This window comes from Cyprinus carpio, chromosome A9 (genome assembly GCF_018340385.1).
Source record: "Cyprinus carpio isolate SPL01 chromosome A9, ASM1834038v1, whole genome shotgun sequence".
In the NCBI taxonomy this organism is placed as follows: Eukaryota; Metazoa; Chordata; class Actinopteri; order Cypriniformes; family Cyprinidae; genus Cyprinus; species Cyprinus carpio.
Genome location: NC_056580.1, coordinates 10,776,053 through 10,797,563, shown reverse-complemented (window position 1 = coordinate 10,797,563; position 21,511 = coordinate 10,776,053). Strand labels below are relative to the sequence as shown.

At 36.2% G+C, this 21,511-nt stretch overlaps 2 protein-coding genes and 1 pseudogene across 2 annotated transcripts; 1 reads left to right on the top strand and 2 right to left on the bottom strand.

Annotated features, from left to right (window-relative positions):
- Positions 1-348: 348 nt before the first annotated feature.
- On the bottom strand, positions 349-9,674 carry LOC109096150 (UPF0524 protein C3orf70 homolog B). Its single transcript, XM_019109816.2, has 3 exons — positions 9,306-9,674; positions 8,812-9,000; positions 349-3,063 (listed from the first exon to the last, which is right to left on the bottom strand). Exons 2-3 carry the CDS (start codon positions 8,993-8,995, stop codon positions 2,474-2,476), a joined length of 774 nt encoding a protein of 257 aa, XP_018965361.1. The 5' UTR covers positions 8,996-9,000; positions 9,306-9,674; the 3' UTR covers positions 349-2,473.
- Positions 9,675-10,496: 822 nt separating this feature from the next.
- Positions 10,497-17,217, bottom strand: LOC122146049 (annotated as a pseudogene).
- A 631-nt stretch (positions 17,218-17,848) lies between these two features.
- Positions 17,849-20,377, top strand: LOC109073377 (transmembrane protein 41A-A). The gene is made up of 5 exons (XM_042763463.1): positions 17,849-18,182; positions 18,649-18,799; positions 19,177-19,332; positions 19,423-19,561; positions 19,644-20,377. The coding sequence occupies exons 1-5, from the start codon at positions 18,010-18,012 to the stop codon at positions 19,862-19,864; spliced, it is 840 nt and encodes a 279-aa protein (XP_042619397.1). The 5' UTR covers positions 17,849-18,009; the 3' UTR covers positions 19,865-20,377.
- The last annotated feature ends 1,134 nt before the right edge of the window (positions 20,378-21,511 follow it).

Genomic DNA, 21,511 nt, shown 5'->3' with positions numbered 1-21,511 from the left:
TGGGGTAGGATTGAGTTGCTTTATTATTTTTACAGTGTAAGAAAAGTGCTATTCAAACATGACAGCACCTCAAGAAGAAATCAATCAGTATTTGCAGGTTTCACATTTGGAATAAAAAGGGTCCATTGTTGTTTGTTTGTTTGTTTGATTTTGTTTTTGTTTGTTAGTATAAAGGAAATAGTTGTTCTTTTTCTATTTTATATTTGTGTTGTTGTTCATTTGGTAGTGTTATTGAATTTGTATCTTTTAAACCTTTCAGCTTTCTGTTGGTCAATGCATTCATCTTGTGATATGAACATCAACATGATATGGTATCAACATGAATGATACCTCAAGCTGCATGGCGTGTTAAGGGGAGGTGTGCTATTACTTTTCTAATCGATCAGATTTAGAGGAAAATAACCACCCAACCACATAACAACAAACTAAAAACAGAATGCCTTAACAGACATTAAAGCAGTGCACTGGCAATCACCAAGAACACCCTAAATGTAGTAAGGTGCAAGCATTACTCATGTTTTCTCCAAACATGAAATTGAAAAAGATTTTTTTTTTTTCACCATGCACTGATGGGATTCAAAGACAATTTTAGAGAAAGATTTTTTTTTCCAAACAGGCTAAGCTGATTTTGTGACATGGCTAGATGCACTAAAATATCATAACCTTATCAAATTTCATTGGATTTGACATTGTCCGTTGTTTGATCTGAGTTAAGGAAATAATGTTCAGTCAAACTGAGAGTCAACATAAATGATCTCCTCTCTGTTCATTAAACTATATCTACTAAGTTTGATGCAGTGTGCCCTCTGGCTGGTGTCTGGGCAACTTTTCGTTTGAAATTATTATTCATAATTACAATAAATGGTGTATCCTGAAACAGAGCATGTGAATTAAAAAAAAAAAAAAAAAAAAAACCCTCCTGTGGATTTCAAGATTTTTTCAAGCATGACATATTGAAGACTGAGGCAAAAGAAAACCATTTCAGCCATATTAGGCCTAAAAGAAAATTTTATATCAAGACACCTGTTTCTTTTTGTTAAACCTGGCAAGAGAACTGAAGGGAAGGATTGCAAGGAACATTTATGACTAATATTAGTTATAATAGCATGAATATAATTTGCATCCAATGTTAATGATGTGCCCTATTCATGTTCTGTGTTTTGGAATAGGATTAGCCTTGATGAAAATGCATTATGTCGGCACTGCATAGGGTTCTGAATGGTCTTACATAAGTCTGTGATGTGAAAGGCCAGTCATATTCAGCACTTAAGAGACTATTAAATTATCAAAGACCAACAAAGCCTTTTCCTCTCCCAAACTCCTAGGAATAGAGAACCCAGCTAAATATGGTAGAAGCAACATGAAAGATTAAAGAAAGACCAATATGTCTTCATTGCGCCTGCTACCATAGCTCCTTTGGTAGAGTATAGTATTAACAATAGCACTGTTATGTGTTTGATTTCCAGGGAACACACATAATGTATAAATAAATCTTGCCTTGTCTGTTACTCTACTCTTTTTAAAGAATATAAAAAATGGCATATAAAAGCACTGACCTCCTCTTTGATGATGATTGACCAGATGCCAGCTTTCAATATCAGAGAGACTGCTCACCCTGCTCTCTAAACACATGAAAACAACTCCTTCATTGAGAATTAAATGTGAGAAGGGTCCAAATATTTCACATTTAACTTTCTATACTGGTCAGCTAGTTATAATGTGGCAAAGAAGGTTTAGGTGAAGAAGTGTCATTTCTTTGTTGTTCATTTTGTTTCTGGCACTCACATTTCACTGCTGGTTATATATTCTCTATATAATCATGTATGTGACGAATAAAAATCTTGAATCTCCTCAAACCTGCACTACAAAATGTTAACCTCTCTATCGCCATCAGAGATGGAAAGATAAAATTACAAGCTTGCAGAGTTTTTCCTTGGTTGTGAGTCAACACTGCTCTTCTTCACAGATCATTCTGATAGTTTGAGGTTACATGGTTGAATGTTATCACCATATCTCACTAGCTACACAAAGATGAATATCTGAAAAATGTGTCATCGGAGCAAGTAGCACATATGCCACCATGGTAGCCTGACATATTTTATAGTAATAAAATAATTCATTTAAAAAAAATTTTGCCCCAATTCCCCAATTTATTTAGCATAAATTACCCCAAGTTTACTATGACATACTATAATGAACTGAGGTAAGCCAATAACACATTTCTGATTCTTGCTCAATAATGGTATTTGGTTTACTTCTATCCAAAAATCTTCCATAGTGCAGGTTTAAATTCAAAGACTGTGATCAACATCTAATTTAGGACAATTTGAGGTGTAATAATAAGTGTAGAGATCAAAGACAAATGCAAATATAGCACTGTCTTTATAGGTGTAGCATTTTCTTCTACATACAATATTTCTTTTAACACAATGAATTTATCTTGTCAGACAAAGAGAGAGAGATCACACAAATATTACACAGTAGTTTCAATATTTTCAATAATCTCCACAATGGATTTCGAAGGGGACAGTAGGGTGCATTCATCCTGGTCCCATAGACTTCCTGGACTGGAGTGTCCATCTGTGCTAAGTTCATCCTCTTCCTCAGACTCTTCTTCACAGGACTCCAGAAAGTGTCCTCCCAACGCATTGATCCCTGAGTCCTCGGAGCTGGAGGGTGAAGAGCAGTGGCCCATTTTTGGTCCTTTAACAGTCTCCTCAACAGTCTGCTTGTCTTCAGTGTGTTGTTTCTGTGGTGTCAGAGAGGCAGGTTTTATCTGAGGTGGGGTGGGAGGGGCCTCCGTGTGAATTGGAGGCCGCTGAACGTAGCACATCTTGCCGTTGATGCGTTTGACAATGTAGTCATCGATGAACAGATCGGCAATGTTGCAGTATTTGGGAGATTCGGGACAAGGTGGAGGCAGGAAACAGGGGGAGATGCGGAGGAATCGTTCAGCCAGTGAGATGGACAGATCGATGGTGTCGGTGCAGTCAGACGGAGCAGCCGGCACAGGTGTGCTGGGTAGCTGAGCGACATTGGTCATGGGCTGGTAGACATATTTACCTGTACAGACAGAGTAAAAGGAGATTATTATCCTGATGTCTCAAAAAACACATTAACACACTAATTTGTGCATTAAAATTGTATTACCTTAACAAGACTGGAGCAAGCAGTAAATTTAAACTGAGGCTTTGGGAATATTTAAGTAGCAAAGCTTTAAAGGAATAGTTTACCCAAAGTGAAAATTTGCTGAAAATGTACTCACCCTCAGGCCATCATGTAGATGAATTTGTTTCTCCTATCGGAACAGATTTGGAGAAATTTAGCATTACATTACTTGCTCACCAGTGGATCCTCTGCAGTGAATGGGTGCCGTCAGACTCGAAACAGCTGATGAAAACATCACAATAATCCACTACTAATTCACATGACTCCAGTCCAGAAACAAATAAACCATTAAGGCGTGCTTGATCCGTGCATGTTTCTCTCCTGATTCATATGAGTTGACTTTTTTACTGGAGAAAACAATATTATGGATAGATGACTCATTTGACTCATTTGTAGATTTAGATTAGTAGATTTCTTACTAACATGCAGCTTTTCACTTAACAAGATGTTAATTAATGGCATGGAGACATGTTGATTACTTGTGGATTATTCTTATGTTTTTATCAGATGTTTGGACTCTCATTCTGACGGCACCCATTCACTGCAGAGGATCCATTGGTGAACAAGTGATGTAATGCAAAATTTCTCTAAATCTGTTCCAACAGATAAACTAACTCATCTACATCTTGAAAGGCTTGGGGGTTTTGTTTTTGAGTGAACTGTTCTTTTAAGTATAACAGAGGCATCCGGAAAAAAAAGGAAAATATGCATTGCATTAAAACTCACAGGATGCTTCATTATGTAGTTTCTTGCAGTGCACTTCAGTATTAGTTCCAGACCTCTGGTCTGAATGTCATCATCATTTACAAATCAATCTGTTTTGTTTTCATTAAAACACAAATATCAGTATCTCACACAGAGACAGTTATCCAAAAACCTGTGGCGTGCATCTACATGCCGATAAAAACTACTGGGACACACCACTTTTGTTAGTTGTCTTTGGATTTGCTGTCAGAAAAGAGATAGCAAAAATCTAAAATTGTCAAATTCATTGAAACATATTTCATTACATAATAAAAACCTGTGTACAATCAGAATAGTTAGAGATAAAAATTATAATAATAATAATAAATAATGAATTATCCACTGTGGTGGTATTACAGTTCAGCAATACTACTTTCAGAATGAATTAATGGGGCTTATTCTACATATTGTAGCAATTTATATTTATCATAATCCACTAAGAATGTTAGGCAATGTTTCTTGTGCCAAAAGAATCAAGATTTCATTATACATTTCGTTTCGTTTTCTACCCTTTTGTTGAATCTTTGTTACTGTAGCTTTAACACATATAAATGACCTCTGTTGATCTGTTGGCTGTATGGTTGTTAATTATACAATCAAATCAGCATAAAATACAAAAATAGCTGTGAATACTGTAGATGTATCATACAATAAATCTGTTTGAATACGTTTTACATAACTGGCCGTCCCCTACATTATATTATACAGCTTTCTGCACTGTTTACCATTTAAGTACATTTTAATAGAAACACTATTTAAAACTTTAGAGTTGGGAGTGTTTTATTATAATTTTCAGAGCCTATTTTGGAAAAAAGTCACCAAAAACTACTATACTGGCTACATATTCAACAGCAGTCACAGCAATACAGAACTAATCTGAGAAAATAAAGAAATATACCACATGTAAGATTTTCCACCATTTTATAAAGAGGTGTTTAAATAAAATGTATTTATTATAAAAAATCTTGATTATTTTCGCCCTGAATCCTGGTGGTCATAAGTAAATGTGCTTATGGTTTTGTTGTCAATCAAGAAAAATTTTGGTTTCTATGAATGGCCCCTTTGAATAATCATATTGTAAATATTACAGATAGGAATTTGAGAAAACTACTGTACATCAAAAGTTTGATTAAGGAGTATTTTTTTTGTCTCTTGTTGAAAAATCGTCAAAATGAAAAGCCCAGAGAGGGAGGGACAGACAGCACCATTAAGCTTGTTTCCATTTCTTTCCACACATCTGGTAGAATTCAGCCGGGGTGTGATCAGGACAACTATGACAACACTAATCCCCTGTTATCTAAGGCCCAGATCAACATCCACTCACTCGCTCATGGCCTTTGACAGTAAGTCTCTTGTCTTATGCCTCTTTGTCTAAGAGTCTGTCTCACATGCTCTATCTCCATCTTTCTCTTTCACAAAATGCATCCCTTGAATCATAAAGAAGTCAGCTCTACAGAGATAACATATGACAGTAGCCCCATCCATCCCATTTACTTCCCTAGAACGGATTTATAGGGGACACTTAGGAAAGTATAAGACAGCAGCTGTCAAATATCTTGTGTTTGAGGCTGCAAACAGATGACCGTGCCAGGGTTTAACTAACTGTCAAACTAATGAAGATGTTTTCTTAATTTGCTGGTATTTTTTCTATTTGCATGTGTTTTCTTAAGTTGCAGCACTTTGAGCTCTGTCAGCCACCATAAATATGTACCATTTAGGAGTAAATAAGGTACAAAGATGTACCTTTTAGCTTTTGTACTTTAGAGTTCTGCCCCAGTGACAATTTTGTACCTTTTTAAGTGTAAAAGCATTCAATTATTGTAGCCCTGAGATTTGATATGACTTCTGTAATACATTCCTGACTAGAACTAAACGCATGCATGTGTCGTTGTACTCTCGTGTACGCAACATGGAAGGGAAGAAAATTGTGGAATAAAGTTGTTATTTTTGTTTTCTTTGTGGACTTACGGGTTTGGAACGACATGCGGGTGAGTAATTAATGACAGAATTTTCCTTTCTGGAAGAACTTACCCTTTAATAAACATATCTTGCCAAGAAAAGCAATGATAACAAAAGAAATACAAAAGCAAAACAAACTCATTACATTCTAATGAGATTCCAAACCTGTCCTGTGAAAAGTGCAAATGAAGCAAATTGCAAGGGTGGTGAATAACAACAATAATTTTGCTGTACTTTTCTCATGTGCAATCAACAATAGAGGCTCCACTTGTACGGTTTGCCATTCATTTACAGACTTCTTTCAGTTCTTTGTTTTATAAATCTGTTGAACAAAGGACCGGATCTCCAAGCCAGAACAGAGCTCACAGAGGAAATCAATGTCTGACAGCTGGAACTGCAGGCACAGCGCCAGAAACAGGAGGCTTCATTCTCTACGTTTCACACATGGCCACATAACATCACTAAGCAGCACGTACACACCTGAAGTGCAGACGCCACTCTTACAGCTTCTGCTCTCTCACCACAGCCCTGGGTTTGCTCAGAGTATGACTGGATACTGTCAAACCCAAACACAGCTGAGCAAAGCTGACGGTATCTTGTGTAGTAAATCATCACAATGTACACCATAGCACAGCAATGTCCCATTGGGGCTCTCATTGCACCCTAAGAAGAGGTACGACAAAATAAAGACTTTTTCTACAATAGTAACAGAATAGCATTCGGAAGGATTTAGGGGATTTACTTTTTTTTTTGCCATTGAGCACAAGCTCAGTATTCATTCAGTGGGGTCAGTAAGATTTTTTAAATGTTTTTTAAAAGAAACGTCTCTTATGCTCACCAAGGCTTCATTTATTTGATAAAAATACAGTAAAGATAGCAATACTGTGAAATATTATTAAAATTTGAATATATTTTAAAATGTAATAAGTAATATTTTTTTATGTTATTAAATTTTTTAATATTTTTTTAATTATTGATTTTATTTTATAAAGTTTTTAACCATTCTAATATGCTGATTTCAAATGTTTCAATCTTTTGTAGGATTAAAAATGTCTTTACTGTCACTTTTTTGATCAGTTTAATGCATCTGAATAAAAGTATTAATTTCTTTCGGAAAAACAAAATCTTACCCCAAACTTTTAAACAGTAGTGTACCTTTCCAATTTAGCGGAGGATTTGAAGATCTGTCGTAAAATGACAACAGTGCTCCACCTGCTAATGAGCCACTCATGGGGTTGCGAATAGCAGTCATCATTTGTGCTAGGTGTGATTGCAAAGTTCTGCAACACAGTTATGCAACAGAGCTCAGGATTTCCAGCCATTAATTATTTAACAGAACAGGCCTTCTAAACAATATGTCGGGGTGAGCATTTTGTAATTTTATGGAACATTTAGTGCTTCTCACAATGGCGTACCAGTCAGTAGTTATATCACAGTGCAAGTGTGCTGGCCCATGAGCATGCATTAACATAATGCTTTGTCTCTATTGCAATGATGTTAGATTAAAGCTGTCATCATGTGCACAGACTGATAAAGGACATACACGTATTTAAGAAACAATAAGTGTCTCCCACCATTCTGTAGTCCAAGTTCATTATTTTGCAACTTCATATCTTATGTGTACATTAATGAAAGGTAAAAACTATTACATTATCACAGTGCATGCAAACAATGATTAATTAGTCATAAAATAGAAGCTTCATAACTGAATTTGTAGACCAGTATTACATTATGCAGAGAGTGGGAATTGATCATGATTACAGACGTGATTTTATTGCTCAAATAAATACATAAATAGAGTACCTTTTCTGTGTTGTATAAGTAATCACAAACATAGGACTGGCCAGTATCTGATCAGTGTTTAATCCGAAATAAGCTAGAAAAGGATGGGGTCAATAAAAAAAACTACTCTTGAGGGACACTGAGGATAATATTCCTTTATTATTTGACGGCTGAACTCAATAAAGTTCAGTTCCCTTGATGGAAGTGTCATAAGAGGGTATTAAATATGGTTTGATCAGTTCACACAGTTCTAAAGGCCTCACACTGACATTTACCTCCTTTAAACACCTGAAAGCCTTTACAATCACTCAAGAGTTGAACTCAGTCAGAGGGACGTGAGCTAGAAGAAGAAAACATCCTGCTAAAGGAGCTGAGCAGCCGCTTCCTGTGTATATGCTGATGACTGGTGGATTCAGGGTCACGTCAAGCTAATGACTGGAGAATATAGAGGTGGTTTCAGGTGGGGTAAGGTCTGCTTTGATAAAGTCAAATATAAAGGTTAACCCTCACACTGGATTTGCAGGGGAGATATTTATGGCTGACACATCTTGCTTACTAAGAAATTCTCAAGCTTGTGCTCAGGTACATCTGAAGTCATATAATGCTTAAAAAGCATCCAAGCGACACAGACAGCAATTTCTGATGACAGCACAAGCTCATACATGTTCCCAAAGCAGCTGTGACAATGAATCAGAAAAACAGGTTGCACGATCATCATACACACTGCACAGAGTATGTATCAAATAAATGTCATATTTGAAAGCCTAGATTCATTTAAATAGTGAAGAAAATTAAATATTGTAAATGTATTCACTATAACCCAGTTTTCCTGCAAGATGATCGACAGCAGTATATTTTGTCTGCTATGAATATAGAATGTTTGAGCAGTCATCTTTAATCATACTGCAAGCTGTAATATTGTTTTTGTTTATTTGTGTGTGTGTGTGTGTGTGTGTGTGTGTGTGTGTGTGTGTGTGTGTGTGTGTGTGTGTGTGTGTGTGTGTGTGTGTGTGTGTGTGTGTGTGTGTGTGTGTGTGTGACGTGACATTTTACTACTCATTTCAGAGTAGGGGAAACTTTTTGTATTATGAGGTGATGTATTTAGAATAGAATCAAATGGAACAGAATATATTTGCATGTCAGAAGTTGACCACTTACAGTGACACCAGCCCAAATGGCAGCACCAGTGCAGTTTGAAACACTTTCCGTGGCTGTGTGTCGCGCAGATGGACAGTCCATCACAGGGGAGAAAGTCCGGCCTGCCTGCGCAGCTTTTGGCCAGAGCTTGAGCTTCATCTATCTTATCGCTCTTCAAAGCCTTCTGAGCTCCAGTGTAAGCCATGGTTACTGTAAGAGAGGAGTCATGCGATGGAAATACACTGTCAACCTGTATTACAAATGCATTACAAATAGAAAAGTTTTAGTCTAAAATAATAAGGATTAAATTGAATAAAATGTATTTGGGACACTTTCTATGACAGTATCCATACCAAATGTTATAATTTCACATTTAATATTTAGTATTATATAATATTACCATGTCATTATGTCATGTAAAATTTTACTGTATTAAAAATAAATGAAGAACAGCAGACAGTTCTTAATCAGAATAATAAAAACTACACAAGTATTTGGAGTTTGGTTTTGCTTACCTTAATGAGGTCTGAGAACTTAAAGCTGTTGATATCCTGCCATCACACAATATCTGTATTAAACTTCCCACAACATCTGTATTAAGATCCCTGCAGTCGTAATGTATATGAAGAATGACATTTTTCCATTTAAACTGACAAATGGCTTCTGGATGCGGATAATCCTTGTGTTTTCGTAGATTTCCAGAGAAATATCAGTTGAACTGAGTTAAAACAACGGTATCTGTCTATTGAGGAGCAATCTTTCCTGTAAAGGGTCCTGGAGCGTTCGCTATTTAAAGAAGAAACAAAAGCTCAGCAAAGCAGCGGAGATTGAAACGTCTGTGAAACGTGACCCTGATGGTGCTGCTGTCGCGGCGGATGCTGCTCCGGGACTGAGAGCTGCTCGCGCACGCTGACACATATTATACTACACACAGCGGCAGAGACGACACTAGACCAGCAGACGGCGCTGTATTCTCCTTTTCTCATTTACATAATTTTATTGTAATGTGTACAAGAAAAGACTTTAGAAATATTTTCTAAAATAATGTATTATTATTATCATTATTATTATTTTATCAATTAGACTTATCCTTGGTAAGTTGGTGAGTTTTTTTTTTCTTGATGATTAGTGAATCTGAAGTACTGATGCAAACTTCTGAGCTCTCTCTGTATATGTACAAATAATTTGGTCTTCATAGTTTTTTACACCATTTTTTTTTTTTTTTTTGATGAGGTTTTTAGCGGTGTTTAATTAAACAGCCTCAAACAGAACAGAAGCAATAGCAATGAACTTATCCCTTGCAGCAAAGCACAAATCACATCAAACACAGTACACCTCACAGACCAGCTATTCCACATAGATCCTCAAAGCCAAATTAATTAAAAGTTTCCCCTCAAACTGAAAGCACAGCCATATAAATAATAAAAAGCATATTAACAGGTTATTCATCATGCATACACTACCGTTCAAAAGTTTGGGGTCAGTGAGATTTTGGTAAGAAATGAAGACTTCTAGTTAGCAAGAATGCATTAAATTGATCAAAAGTAACAGTAAAGACAAAAGACCTTTCAAATAAATGTTATTCTTTTGAACTTTCTGTTTATCAAAGAATCCTGAAAAAATATGCATTACAGTTTCGACAAAAATTTAGCAGCACAACTGTTTACAACATTGATAATAAGAAATGTTTCTTGAACAAATCAGCCTATTATAATGATTTCTGAAGGATCATGTGACGCAGATAACTAATAGTGTCTACTAAAATATTCAGATTTGCCATCCCACCACAGAAATAAATTACATTTTAAAATAATAACAAGGTCTACATCTTTCAGGTCCTGTAAGCTGAGGGTGAATTTGAGGAGATTGAGAGAGGCACTCATTCCTCGTCTTTTGGCATCTCTCTCCAGCATGCCAATAACCATCTGCTTGCCAGTCTCCAAGAGTTTCTTTTCTGACTCTACAGCAATGACAGAAATTCCCACACGTGACAGACACACAGCAATGCCCCTTCCCATAGTGCCCAGACCTAAAAGAGTGACCAACTGATGGTCAGTACAGAGTAAAACAAAACCACCCATTTAAAACAACATAGGCACAATTAGACTTGTCAACCGGCAGATGGTGAAACTGAGCAGAGCACAAAACTGCCAGAATTCTATGCATGATGGTTTGCACAGTGCCAGCATCCTTCCTCTGTGATAAGAGAACATCTCTGCTTGTCTCAAACTTCAAGCAAACAGATGTTTTCAACACTGCTGAAAATCAACATTAGAACACTAACAACCAATAACTGTATAAAGCTTTCCAAGATGAGAATACTCAACAAAAATTAGACAATGAGGTTTTTAATTTAAATTTTTTTTTTTATTAACTTTAATATTGTCAGAGAGAATGACACCAGCAATGATTTCAGTGAACAGGGGGCACACTGATCAAATGTCAGCCACAGCCCTGCAGTTTAGTTCCAACCCTATCCAGCAAACATACCATTTAGCTTTCAAATAAGCCTGAAGGACTTGATTAGCTGGATCAGGTGTGTTTAATTAGGGTTGCATCTAAACTCTGCAGTTTGACACCCCTGCTTTAAAGTCACTTTGGGTTACATAAAAGAAAATAAATGTAAAACGGTAAAAGAAGATATTTGTGTTTTGTCCACACAATGAGTGTATGAAGAATGTAAGTCAAGTTAAGTAAAGTTTTTCACATTTCTGTGAACTAACACTCTATACCATCCAGTGTTATTTTAGCATTTTTTGTATACTATCATAGTTTTTATTAATATTTTTGATTAGCTTTTAGTTTTATATTTTAATTGTATTTTTTAGTGAATGTTTAGTGAATGTGTCATGTTATTAATTAAATATTACTATACTACTAAATTATTTTTTATATATATATAAAAAATTATTACGTTTTAATGTCCATTTAGTAATTTCAGTGCTTCAACTTATTGCAGTTGCCAAGATTAAGCTTTTAAACTAATATTTATGATTTATTTCAGCTTTATTTAAATTAACCTTAATGTTTTAATAGTTTTAGTTGACAACAATAACTATGTACCATTCCCAGGTTTTGTTCATACACATAAAGACATTCTCTTTTGATACGGTTGCACTTCGGCTCTCTCTGGGTTTGCTGTTGTTCCATTGCGCTCCACTAGGTAGAGTCCATTTCCCAGCAGTCCTCTGAGCAAAGAAGCACTGAAGAGCCCGGGCCTGGCTGGAGTTGAAAAGAGTGGCCATCAGTTCACCCTCCCGATTTATTCCCTTGTAGTAAGGCATTGTAGCGGCTGCCCGCACTGCCTGAATACAAGCCAAAGGTGCCATTACTCCCGGAGCCTTCTTTTTAACCTGCATGGTGACCGCATCTAAGAGGGCATCCAGATCTGGAGGGCAGTGTGTGGTCAGCATGCTCAATCTTCGGGAAGACAGCGGTTTGGCTGTTAAAGATATACAAAATATGATGTCAAAATATAATTTGATACATAAAGGCAATGCTGGATGGACAGTCCTGAACCTTTCCGGTGCCTAATGCCTGTTTGACTTACAGATTATTGATTGACAATGGAAAGTGGTAATGATCTATATACAGTTACACAAAAATCATACAGTACTGAATCTGTCAACAAGTTCATCTACCAATATTTCAAAATCCTTAGGTAATTTATATCACTTGCTAAAATATGAATTGAATTTCTGAAAGTCTGAAAGTGTATAACCATGGCACTCAAAGCACAGTGTGGCAGACACAAACACTAAACCTGACTTGAGTCATATTCGCTCTGGCATACACACCCATTCACACTTCCTCATATATACACTGGCACTACAAACCAACACACACACATACACACACACAACAGCCCATCAAAACTGCATTTTTCTGAATTTACCAGAGGTTCGAACATTTGATTTCCTGCATCACTAAAAAGATTATGCAGGGCGGTACTTGATTCAATATAGTTTCTAATTGCATTAGATTCATCTTTCTCTCTGGAATCTGTGTCACACTGATGAGCCTTAAAGGGCCAGCAAAACCAGAAACCAACAGTTCTGTCTGCTTTCTGCACTTTCCTGTTTTGAGCAATCAATATAAAGTATATTGATAGGAATCAGTATTTTAAAACTGTGCTCAAGGGCATGATTTATTAATTCTCTAAATTTCAGAGTTGCAAATACTGCATATTTTTCACTAAACATGATAAACTAAACTTGTGTTCACCCATGAAGTATCATAGTGGCATTTTCATTGTACTATACAATGGCTATGATTAATTCCTTGAATGAGTAACACATAAAAGCATAAGGAGTGTTCAGTCTGATGTCTAGTGTACTGTTCACACTACTGCACTATACAGATGTATCTGTGGTTAATCTGTGATGCTGTGGGCAGGACTTGAATCACTAATGCTGTGATTTATTGTGAGTAAGTACTGTAGGGCTGGGTTAGATCCTGATAGGTGCATTTGGCAGATGTTTCTGCGACTGGAAAACAAGATGAATCTCTGTAGCTATGACAGCTGAGAGTGAGACTCTACAAAAAGTGTTTAGGGAATATGAATATGCCACTTCTGATTACTTTTTACATGGTTCCCTGTTAAATAAATAAATTAATAAATTTAAAAAAAATGAGCACATAATCTTGGTTCTGCAAGTATTTTTTTCCATTCATTGTGAAAGGGGATTTTAAATAAATTCTTCAAGAGCTACAAGATGAATGACAACATTTCAACATTGATTTGAGGCAAATAAATAAATAAATAATTGGAAATAATTAAAAAGACACTCATAATGTTTACATTCTTGTATGAGTAAATTAACTACTCAGGAAGCATTGTGAATGATGTAACTGAATCAAAAGCAATTATACAAATTAAACTACTGACTTACAGTAATTATGAAGTGTAATAATGTTTGTCAGTAAGGCTGGATTTATTTGATGACAAATATAGCAAAAAAGTAATATTGTGAAATATTATTACAAATTAAAACTGGTTTCTATTGTAATATTTACTTTTAAAAAATATAATTTATTCCTGATATGTAAAGCTGAATTTTACTCCAGTCTTCAGTGTTACAAGTGTTAGGTGCATTTATTATTATTATTATTGTGCTGTTTACATTCTCACAGATTTGATCAGTTTGAACCATTTACACTAGATATTTACCATTAATTAGTAAATCAGGCACATTTGGCTGTTGTCCACCATACCAGCTCCACAATTCCATTTAGTTGACTGTCATGGGGATTTTGTCGGGTTGATCTTCGCTCAGCGTGTGATTATAGTTGTGGCCAGTCTTTAATCTCCCTCCAGAGCTTATCCTGACTCTAGATGAACCCTGATCTCTCCCTAAGAGTGTCACTCACAACATTCACATTACATGGGATCTGACTCCCTCAGTCTAAGCGAGAATTTGTGGCCTGTTGAGTACAACGAACAGCTGCACTTACTGTAGACCTAGAAAAGCTGAATAATTTGACAGAAATATTTCAGAGTCCAGTAATCCATTCAATGATTTAATTGCTCTCATATGATTTTTCATTACTGGAGGAAATGAGGGTCAAGCAGGTGAAGAATTGGTATTCATTTTTCAGAAGCTGCAGAGAGAGTCTCTAATCACTTTTTCAGGCCGAGCACGATTCAACACCCTCCAAGCGAGAGTATAAACAATCATTTTTGACTCCACTTGACCTGGAAATAGCCAGTTAAAGAGTCTAGTCCCTGAGTATAATCATTAGCATTTTGCATGTTTTTGAACTAGTTTGTGGTAATATAAAGACCATCTTATCATAAAAGGGAATAAAATATTTTTAATACTCAAGAACTTGACTGTTACTATGAAAAAAAAAAAAAAAACATTCATGAAAAATTTAATTTGTTCAAATCATTCTCTAATGTGGGGTCACAATTAATATTCTAAAAATGCTTGTTCCTTTTCACTTCTTGAAAAATAGATCAAAAGCAAAGAACGACTTTGAAACTCGTTGACAAGGATATGAAACATTAATTCCATTTCCTGGTGCAAAGGATTTGTCTGGTATGTCCCCTGACTCTGAAAGCCTGCCAAAGACTCTGCTTCCCTTTACTGTTCAGTCTGTACTTCCACTTTGCCAGTTCATGACATACCTACAGCTCTCAGGGCAACCTCCACAGCCACCTCACACGCATTCTGTTCTGTGACCTGGTCAACGATGCCCAGCTTCAGAGCCTCCTGGGCTGAGATATCAAACAATAATGCTGCTGTTGGTAAAGGAGGAACTGAGTAATGTGGGGTGCTTTAGTTGATTATTTTTCTGCTTAATATATTATGAAAACAGGTGAGGAAAATCCCATCACAATCATAAAACAACTGAAATCTGATTACTCATTTGTTAACGGATTAATTCACTCAGAAATGAAAATAAATTACTCATCCTCATAGCATTTCAATCTTCCATACTGTTACTTTACCAGAAGAAAATGAAAACAAATAAGATTTTTTTAAAGAATATTCACATGGGCCCACAAATCAATCAATTAATCAATCAATCATCAATATATATGTGGTCAGAAAAGGCACTGTGAAAATTCTTCTTTCTATTTGTGTTCTGCCAAAAACAAACAAACAAAAAAATATATCAGAACGTGTTTGCAATGACATAAGAATGAGTAAATAATGACACAATTTTCATTTTTAAATGAACTATTGCTTTAAGCCTAAGGCGAATCATTCACAAACAATGCACAATGCTGACACCTAGTGGGGAAAATGTTATTTATTACTGAAAACACCATATCGTGCCTTTTTATCATAATGTACCTTATCAGATTAAATTTAGCACTTGCTAAAATGAAAGAATGAATGAATGAATAAATTAATTAATGAGGCATTTATATAGCGCTTTAATTGTGTATTGCTGTACACCCAAAGCACTTTACAATCATGAGGGGGTCTCTCCTCAACCGCCACCAGTGTGCAGCATCCACCTGAAATTTCAGAAATACTCTCTGCATGACATGGCTGATATGTTTTTTAGAGGGTTGCAGAGAGAGCATGTGGTTAAAGTTAGCAAAGTGGCTGAAATCTGTTGGGGTGAATTGTGGGTGTGTCAGTAGGCTAAATGTATGATTCACCAGTGGTGATCAGTTCTAGGGCAGCAGGAGCCTGGGAAGACGCTGTGTTCCCCCTGCAGCTGCCAGGATGCCCAAAGTCACCTCTGGAAGTCCAAGACGTGCCTGGAACACATGATATGTTATACACTACATAGTGCACAAACCACAAAAAAACAACCTTTACCTTCTCTGATAAACTTCAAATATATCAAAGTTCAGCCGACTAACTAGGGACATATAAGCACAAGACAGTATTGCACAATATTTTTACCTTCTCTGATAAACTTCAAATATATCAAAGTTCAGCCGACTAACTAGGGACATATAGATAAATAAATCATGATTCAACCTTAGTCCCGATCTGTGATTGCATATATCCGATAGTGACAGTGACTAGGGCTAAGTTTCAAAAAAGCTCGCCCTCACCTATGTAAGAGCAACCCCCTCTATCATTACCACAGGCTTCTCTCCTGCCTCTAAACGGAGATCCAACAAGGGTATTACCAATTTTCAAAAGGAGGCCCTTTTAAAGGTCCAGCAAACTCCTGCCCATCGCACCCTGCCCGGATGTGTGCACCTGCAGAAGAACACTGCATCATCAGATAATAGATGGTCTTCTTAAGGCTTGAATACACAATGAGACGTATGTTTCTGCATGAGTTTGTAGGAACAACTTTAAAGTCTGGCAGTGTGTGATAGTCAGTTGTTTAGTATAACAAGCTTTTCCTCTGTACCAATGTTGTCAAGTGTACGTCGCCTAGTGTTTTAAAATCTTTTTAGATTTTAATAGGGGCGTATTTTTTTTAATAGTTTAATATATCTGTGTAAAGCATTTCACTGAAAGATTTTATTTTTTATTTTTTTTTCCCTTAAAAAAAAGCTTTTGGTGGATGTTTATCTTTAATAGTCTAACCTCCACAAAAACTTCCATTCTCTCCACAGATGACCACGGCCGTGACCTTTGGGTCACTCAGGGCATGACGCACTGCAGAACTCAAGAGAAAGAGCAGATGGAAGTGATCAAATCACTATTGTTCATTAACTTAAAAAAAAAGCATTCGAAAAAGGGACTTTTCAAGGACATTTTGTCTTTGTGGACAAGATCGATATAAATCTTAGCATTAATAAAAAGTTTTATACAAAGTAGTATTAAGCATTATATTAATAGAAAATATATGCAAGATGTTGCATTACTGTAATTTGGTTTTTCTTTTTAACAAACACAGATGTATGCATTCTAAGCAGGTTTTCACTCATCTTAAGGCACTGACTGGTGGGTTGGTAAGAGCGATCAGAGCAACTGATCGTTTAACAAGTTCATATCGGGCCATTCTGTTAAGTTGAACGGTGCTGTTGTGAGTTGAAAGAACTGCAGGAGTGCTTTTGTGTGTTTAAATAACTGCAGGTATTATTTGGGCTTGTGTCTTTAATGAGGACGTCCATGACAACTGACTTTCACTATGAGTATAAAACATTGCTTTGCCAAAATAAAGCTAAAGTTATTCAAATAACATTTGGTTACCGCAGGAGACAGCTCTTTCACCCCCGAAAGCGAAACTACTGATTCTACTATGATTTGCTCATGAAGTGAGAGTATTGATTATTGTATGATTTGCTCATGAATATTAATTATGCTACATTATCCGATTTGGTTATAGAGAATTGTCTTTGTATTTTTTAGAGTGATTGTATATTTCTGATGTATTTTACGTTTTCGTTTAATAAATAACTTTAAACAATACTGTAGTATTTTTGTATAAAGGCTTTTATAGAATGGGATATTGTTAATAGTTAAATATAATATTTAACTTTTCCTGGTATTTTATTGTACTCTGGCCAAATGTTGATAATTTTCTGTAAACTGGCGACGCGAGTCTAGCTTTTGAATATTAACTAGATCACGTGTTCAGGCAGGTCAGGAATCCTACCAATCAGCTGCTCCGAACTGTAACCTAGACTAATTAATATTTATAAGCTTGTCCGTCTCTTACATGGAGATATAGATATATAACGTAAATATAAATATATATATATGATCTCTTACGTAGAATTCGTAATCTGCTCCCGGAAGTGATCCGCAGTGAATTGGACATGCAGTATCTGCGCCCTCCAGTTACTCCGTCATGCGTTCGCTTGTTGGTCTTATTGCTGTAATATTGACGGCTACTTTTTACCTTTATTTACTGTCCTTTTATATCCCTCCTGGTCCTCGGCTGCCTAAGCAAGACCCTGAAGGAGAGACGAGAAAATCTAATGATGGAGACACCCCAAGTGAAACGAAGACTGCAGTCTCCAGGTGTGCTTTTGTCTTTCATATGTGATGAGGACTACCACGTCTTTTGCTTTTTGCAGCACTCACAGCTGATTTTTCAATCTTGTACGAAACATTTCGAGGATGTATGAACGTGTGAAAAACATATGTGTGAAGCATTTCCAAAATGGATGCTCTGATTTTTCAATCTTGTACGAAACATTTCGAGGATGTATGAACGTGTGAAAAACATATGTGATCGTCTGTGATGGCCTATCCTACCTATCATATTAGAGAAGCCCTCAGGTATCTGAATATCCACTGCTATCGTCTGTGATGGCCTACCTACTCTTAATCTATTTAAACCTAAAGATACATTTTTTCTTATGTCTGATGAGTTGGTTTAATATCGACGTTTGTAGGTTTAATTTTACCAGATGCATAATCAGCAGAGATACTGACCCTGCAAGTTTACCAATGTGCATGTCATGTGATTTTATATTTGGTCCAGGTTGAAGTTCCCATCAGATCTGGATGAGCTGAAAGAGATGGCAGAGCTGTTGCAGTTTTATAAGACACAGCACACAGGTTATGTGCTGTTACTCTTCTGCAGTGCCTACCTCTACAAGCAGGCTTTTGCAATACCGGGTTCCTCTTTCTTAGTAAGTATATTAGCATTATACTTTGATGCAATTTGACCTATACTTGAATGTGCATGCAAAGCTTCAACACAGATGTGTTTTGAACTTTCTGTACAAATTTTGGTGACAATTATCAAATTGACCCCCATTGATTTCCATGCATTTTCCCCAAAAATCAATACTTTGACAAACATGGATACAGCAGACAAAAATCTGAAAACTATATGGTAGCTTATCAAAGACTAAAATATGAAATACAAGTTTACTCAACGCAAGCTGCTCTAGAGGTTTTGTTTTTCGTAGTGTTGGCGAATTACTTTCAAACCAATGGGGGTCAATTTGATACATTAGATTTTTTTTTTCTTAGTGTTGTGGTATTGATTTTTTGTTTTTCGTAGTTGGCTGGTGCTTTGTTCGGGACATGGTATGGTCTTCTCCTCACCTGTGTCCTCACCACAGTGGGTGCCACTCTCTGTTTCCTCATGTCCCAGGCATTTGGCAAGCAGCACATTGTGAGACTCTTCCCTGAGAAGGTTGCCATGCTTCAAAATAAGGTACATCAACATATCTCATCTTCTAAGATGTCTGAAAGTACAAGATCATCAAAAGTATCATCACTAGATTTCATGTTTACTCTTTTCCAGGTTGAGGAAAACAGAAGTAGCTTGTTCTTTTTCCTGCTGTTCCTGAGATTCTTTCCCATGAGTCCAAACTGGTTCTTAAACATGACCTCCCCGATACTGAATATTCCCGTCACTCTTTTCTTCATGGCTGTCTTCATTGGTAAATACCGTTAAATGACAGCAGAATATATTTCAGAACATCATTTCTAGCATTTATTTGAAACATCTGTATTTTCTTTCAGGCCTGATGCCGTACAACTTCATCTGCGTCCAGACGGGATCAATGCTGTCTCAAATCTCCACTCTGGACGACTTGTTCTCCTGGAGTGTGGTGTTGAAACTACTGCTTATTGCCTGTGTTGCTCTGCTGCCTGGAGCTCTGATCCGTAGATACAGCACTCGGCATCTCCACCTGGATGGTCATGAAACAAGTGGACTCAGTCAAGACAAGAAAAACAGATAAGGGACAGTGTGGGGTCAGTGATTCGATCCCCCTTGGCTGCTTTGTGGGTGGCTTCTATTTGTATTTAAAGTGGCTTTTAAGAGCTCTAAAATCTTTTTTGTGTCCTCACATTTTTTAAAATGCCTTTACTTTAAAGGCTGCTATGCCTTTACTGGCATGGATCGAAATGTAAGTGAGAAAAAGGGACTTTTTGCTGCCTTTTTGGGAAGTTCTGTATTTATATATTATATTGTTGGTCTTGAATTCTGAATCCTGCCTTTATGTACAAATCACAGAAATATATAACTATATTCATCTGTCGGTTTTCACTTACTATACATACTGTACATTTATTCCAGTGCACATCAGCTGTCCATAACAGGCTTTTGTGGTTTAAATGATGTGAAATTTTGCAGCAAAATATAGACATTTGAGGTATTTGATTCTATTCTTCTGTATTTACAGACTGTAATATCATGGCTTTTGGTTGTGGGTTACTGTCTTTTGAAGTTTCACATCAGCCGTAAAAGTGACCTACCTTTTTGTGATTTTTTTTATTAGTTTCAATTTTCTTGGAGTACTTGTAAACATTAAAACATCAAGCTGTAAATATTCACTATGGGGTTTGTTCCTTTATGGGGAAGAAGGAAGTTCTGCCTGGTCACTAAAAGCCCATTCAACTTAATAGTGTTGAAATGGTGAATTAAAGCTAATTGTGGTTTGTGTATAAGTGTTAGAGTTAATTGTTTTTTTTGTATGAGTGCCTACATCACGTGAGTAAAGTGCTTTACGATGTGCTCAATCATCTGATAATAAACTCATCCGTTAGCTTCTGTCAGAATATTTTATCACATCTGCATGCTGTGTTCATTTCAAGATAGTATTCATATGCAGATTTTGAATGTAATTAATGCCGGGTTTTTTTTATTAAATAAAAAAATGCTATCAAAATATGATTAGTGCATTTGTCTGACCCAAATATTTATCTGACCAGGGCCAATGTCCTGGAATTTACTAGGGCTGTTTCACATTTGCTCCCTATATCCTTGTATAGCGCTAGGGCTGCACAGTTTTGGTTAAGAATCTAATTGCGATTTTTCTGATCATTTTGTTAAAAAAAAATTAAAAAGTGCTTGTTTGTAGGGCTGCACAATTTTGATAATATTTTAATATGGATACAAAATAAAATAATTAGTAATAATTACAACTAAATAGTAATAAAAAAGGGTAATACTTCACTGTAAAACTGAGTTTTTAAGAATAATAAAATCATTTTAATTTAAATTATAACAGTAAAATTACAATACTAATATTCATGGTGACATTATTGCGATTTAGGTTTTAATTAATCGTGCAGCTCTATATAATGCACTATTCCAGGGGACAGCCATTTATAGTGGCGTCCAAAACTATAGTGGACATTGAGTGCACTTATTCAACCCCATAATGCACCTCCATGCACTTCCAGCTAGCTCCTAAACTTTACCTTTACACATTAAGCTCCATGCTGAATTAATTTCCATGTCTCGCCATAACATGTGTCCGCAGCAACTCGGTGCATTCAGTGGACTATATAAGTTGAGTACTGTAAGGAATAGTGAATGAGGGTGCGGGAGGTATCGCTGATATATTGTTGTTTTATGTGGTTTTTTGTTGTTTTTTATATTA

Bases quoted from the DNA above. Each gene is read 5' to 3' on its own strand.
- LOC109096150 (XM_019109816.2), bottom strand. From the start codon at position 8,995: ATGGCTTACACTGGAGCTCAGAAGGCTTTGAAGAGCGATAAGATAGAT. The intron at 3,064-8,811 runs GTAAGTGGTCAA...CTGTCTGTACAG, and splicing joins CCATTTGGGCTGGTGTCACT to GTAAATATGTCTACCAGCCC.
- LOC109073377 (XM_042763463.1), top strand. From the start codon at position 18,010: ATGCGTTCGCTTGTTGGTCTTATTGCTGTAATATTGACGGCTACTTTT. The intron at 18,183-18,648 runs GTGTGCTTTTGT...TATTTGGTCCAG, and splicing joins ACGAAGACTGCAGTCTCCAG to GTTGAAGTTCCCATCAGATC. The intron at 19,333-19,422 runs GTACATCAACAT...ACTCTTTTCCAG, and splicing joins TTGCCATGCTTCAAAATAAG to GTTGAGGAAAACAGAAGTAG.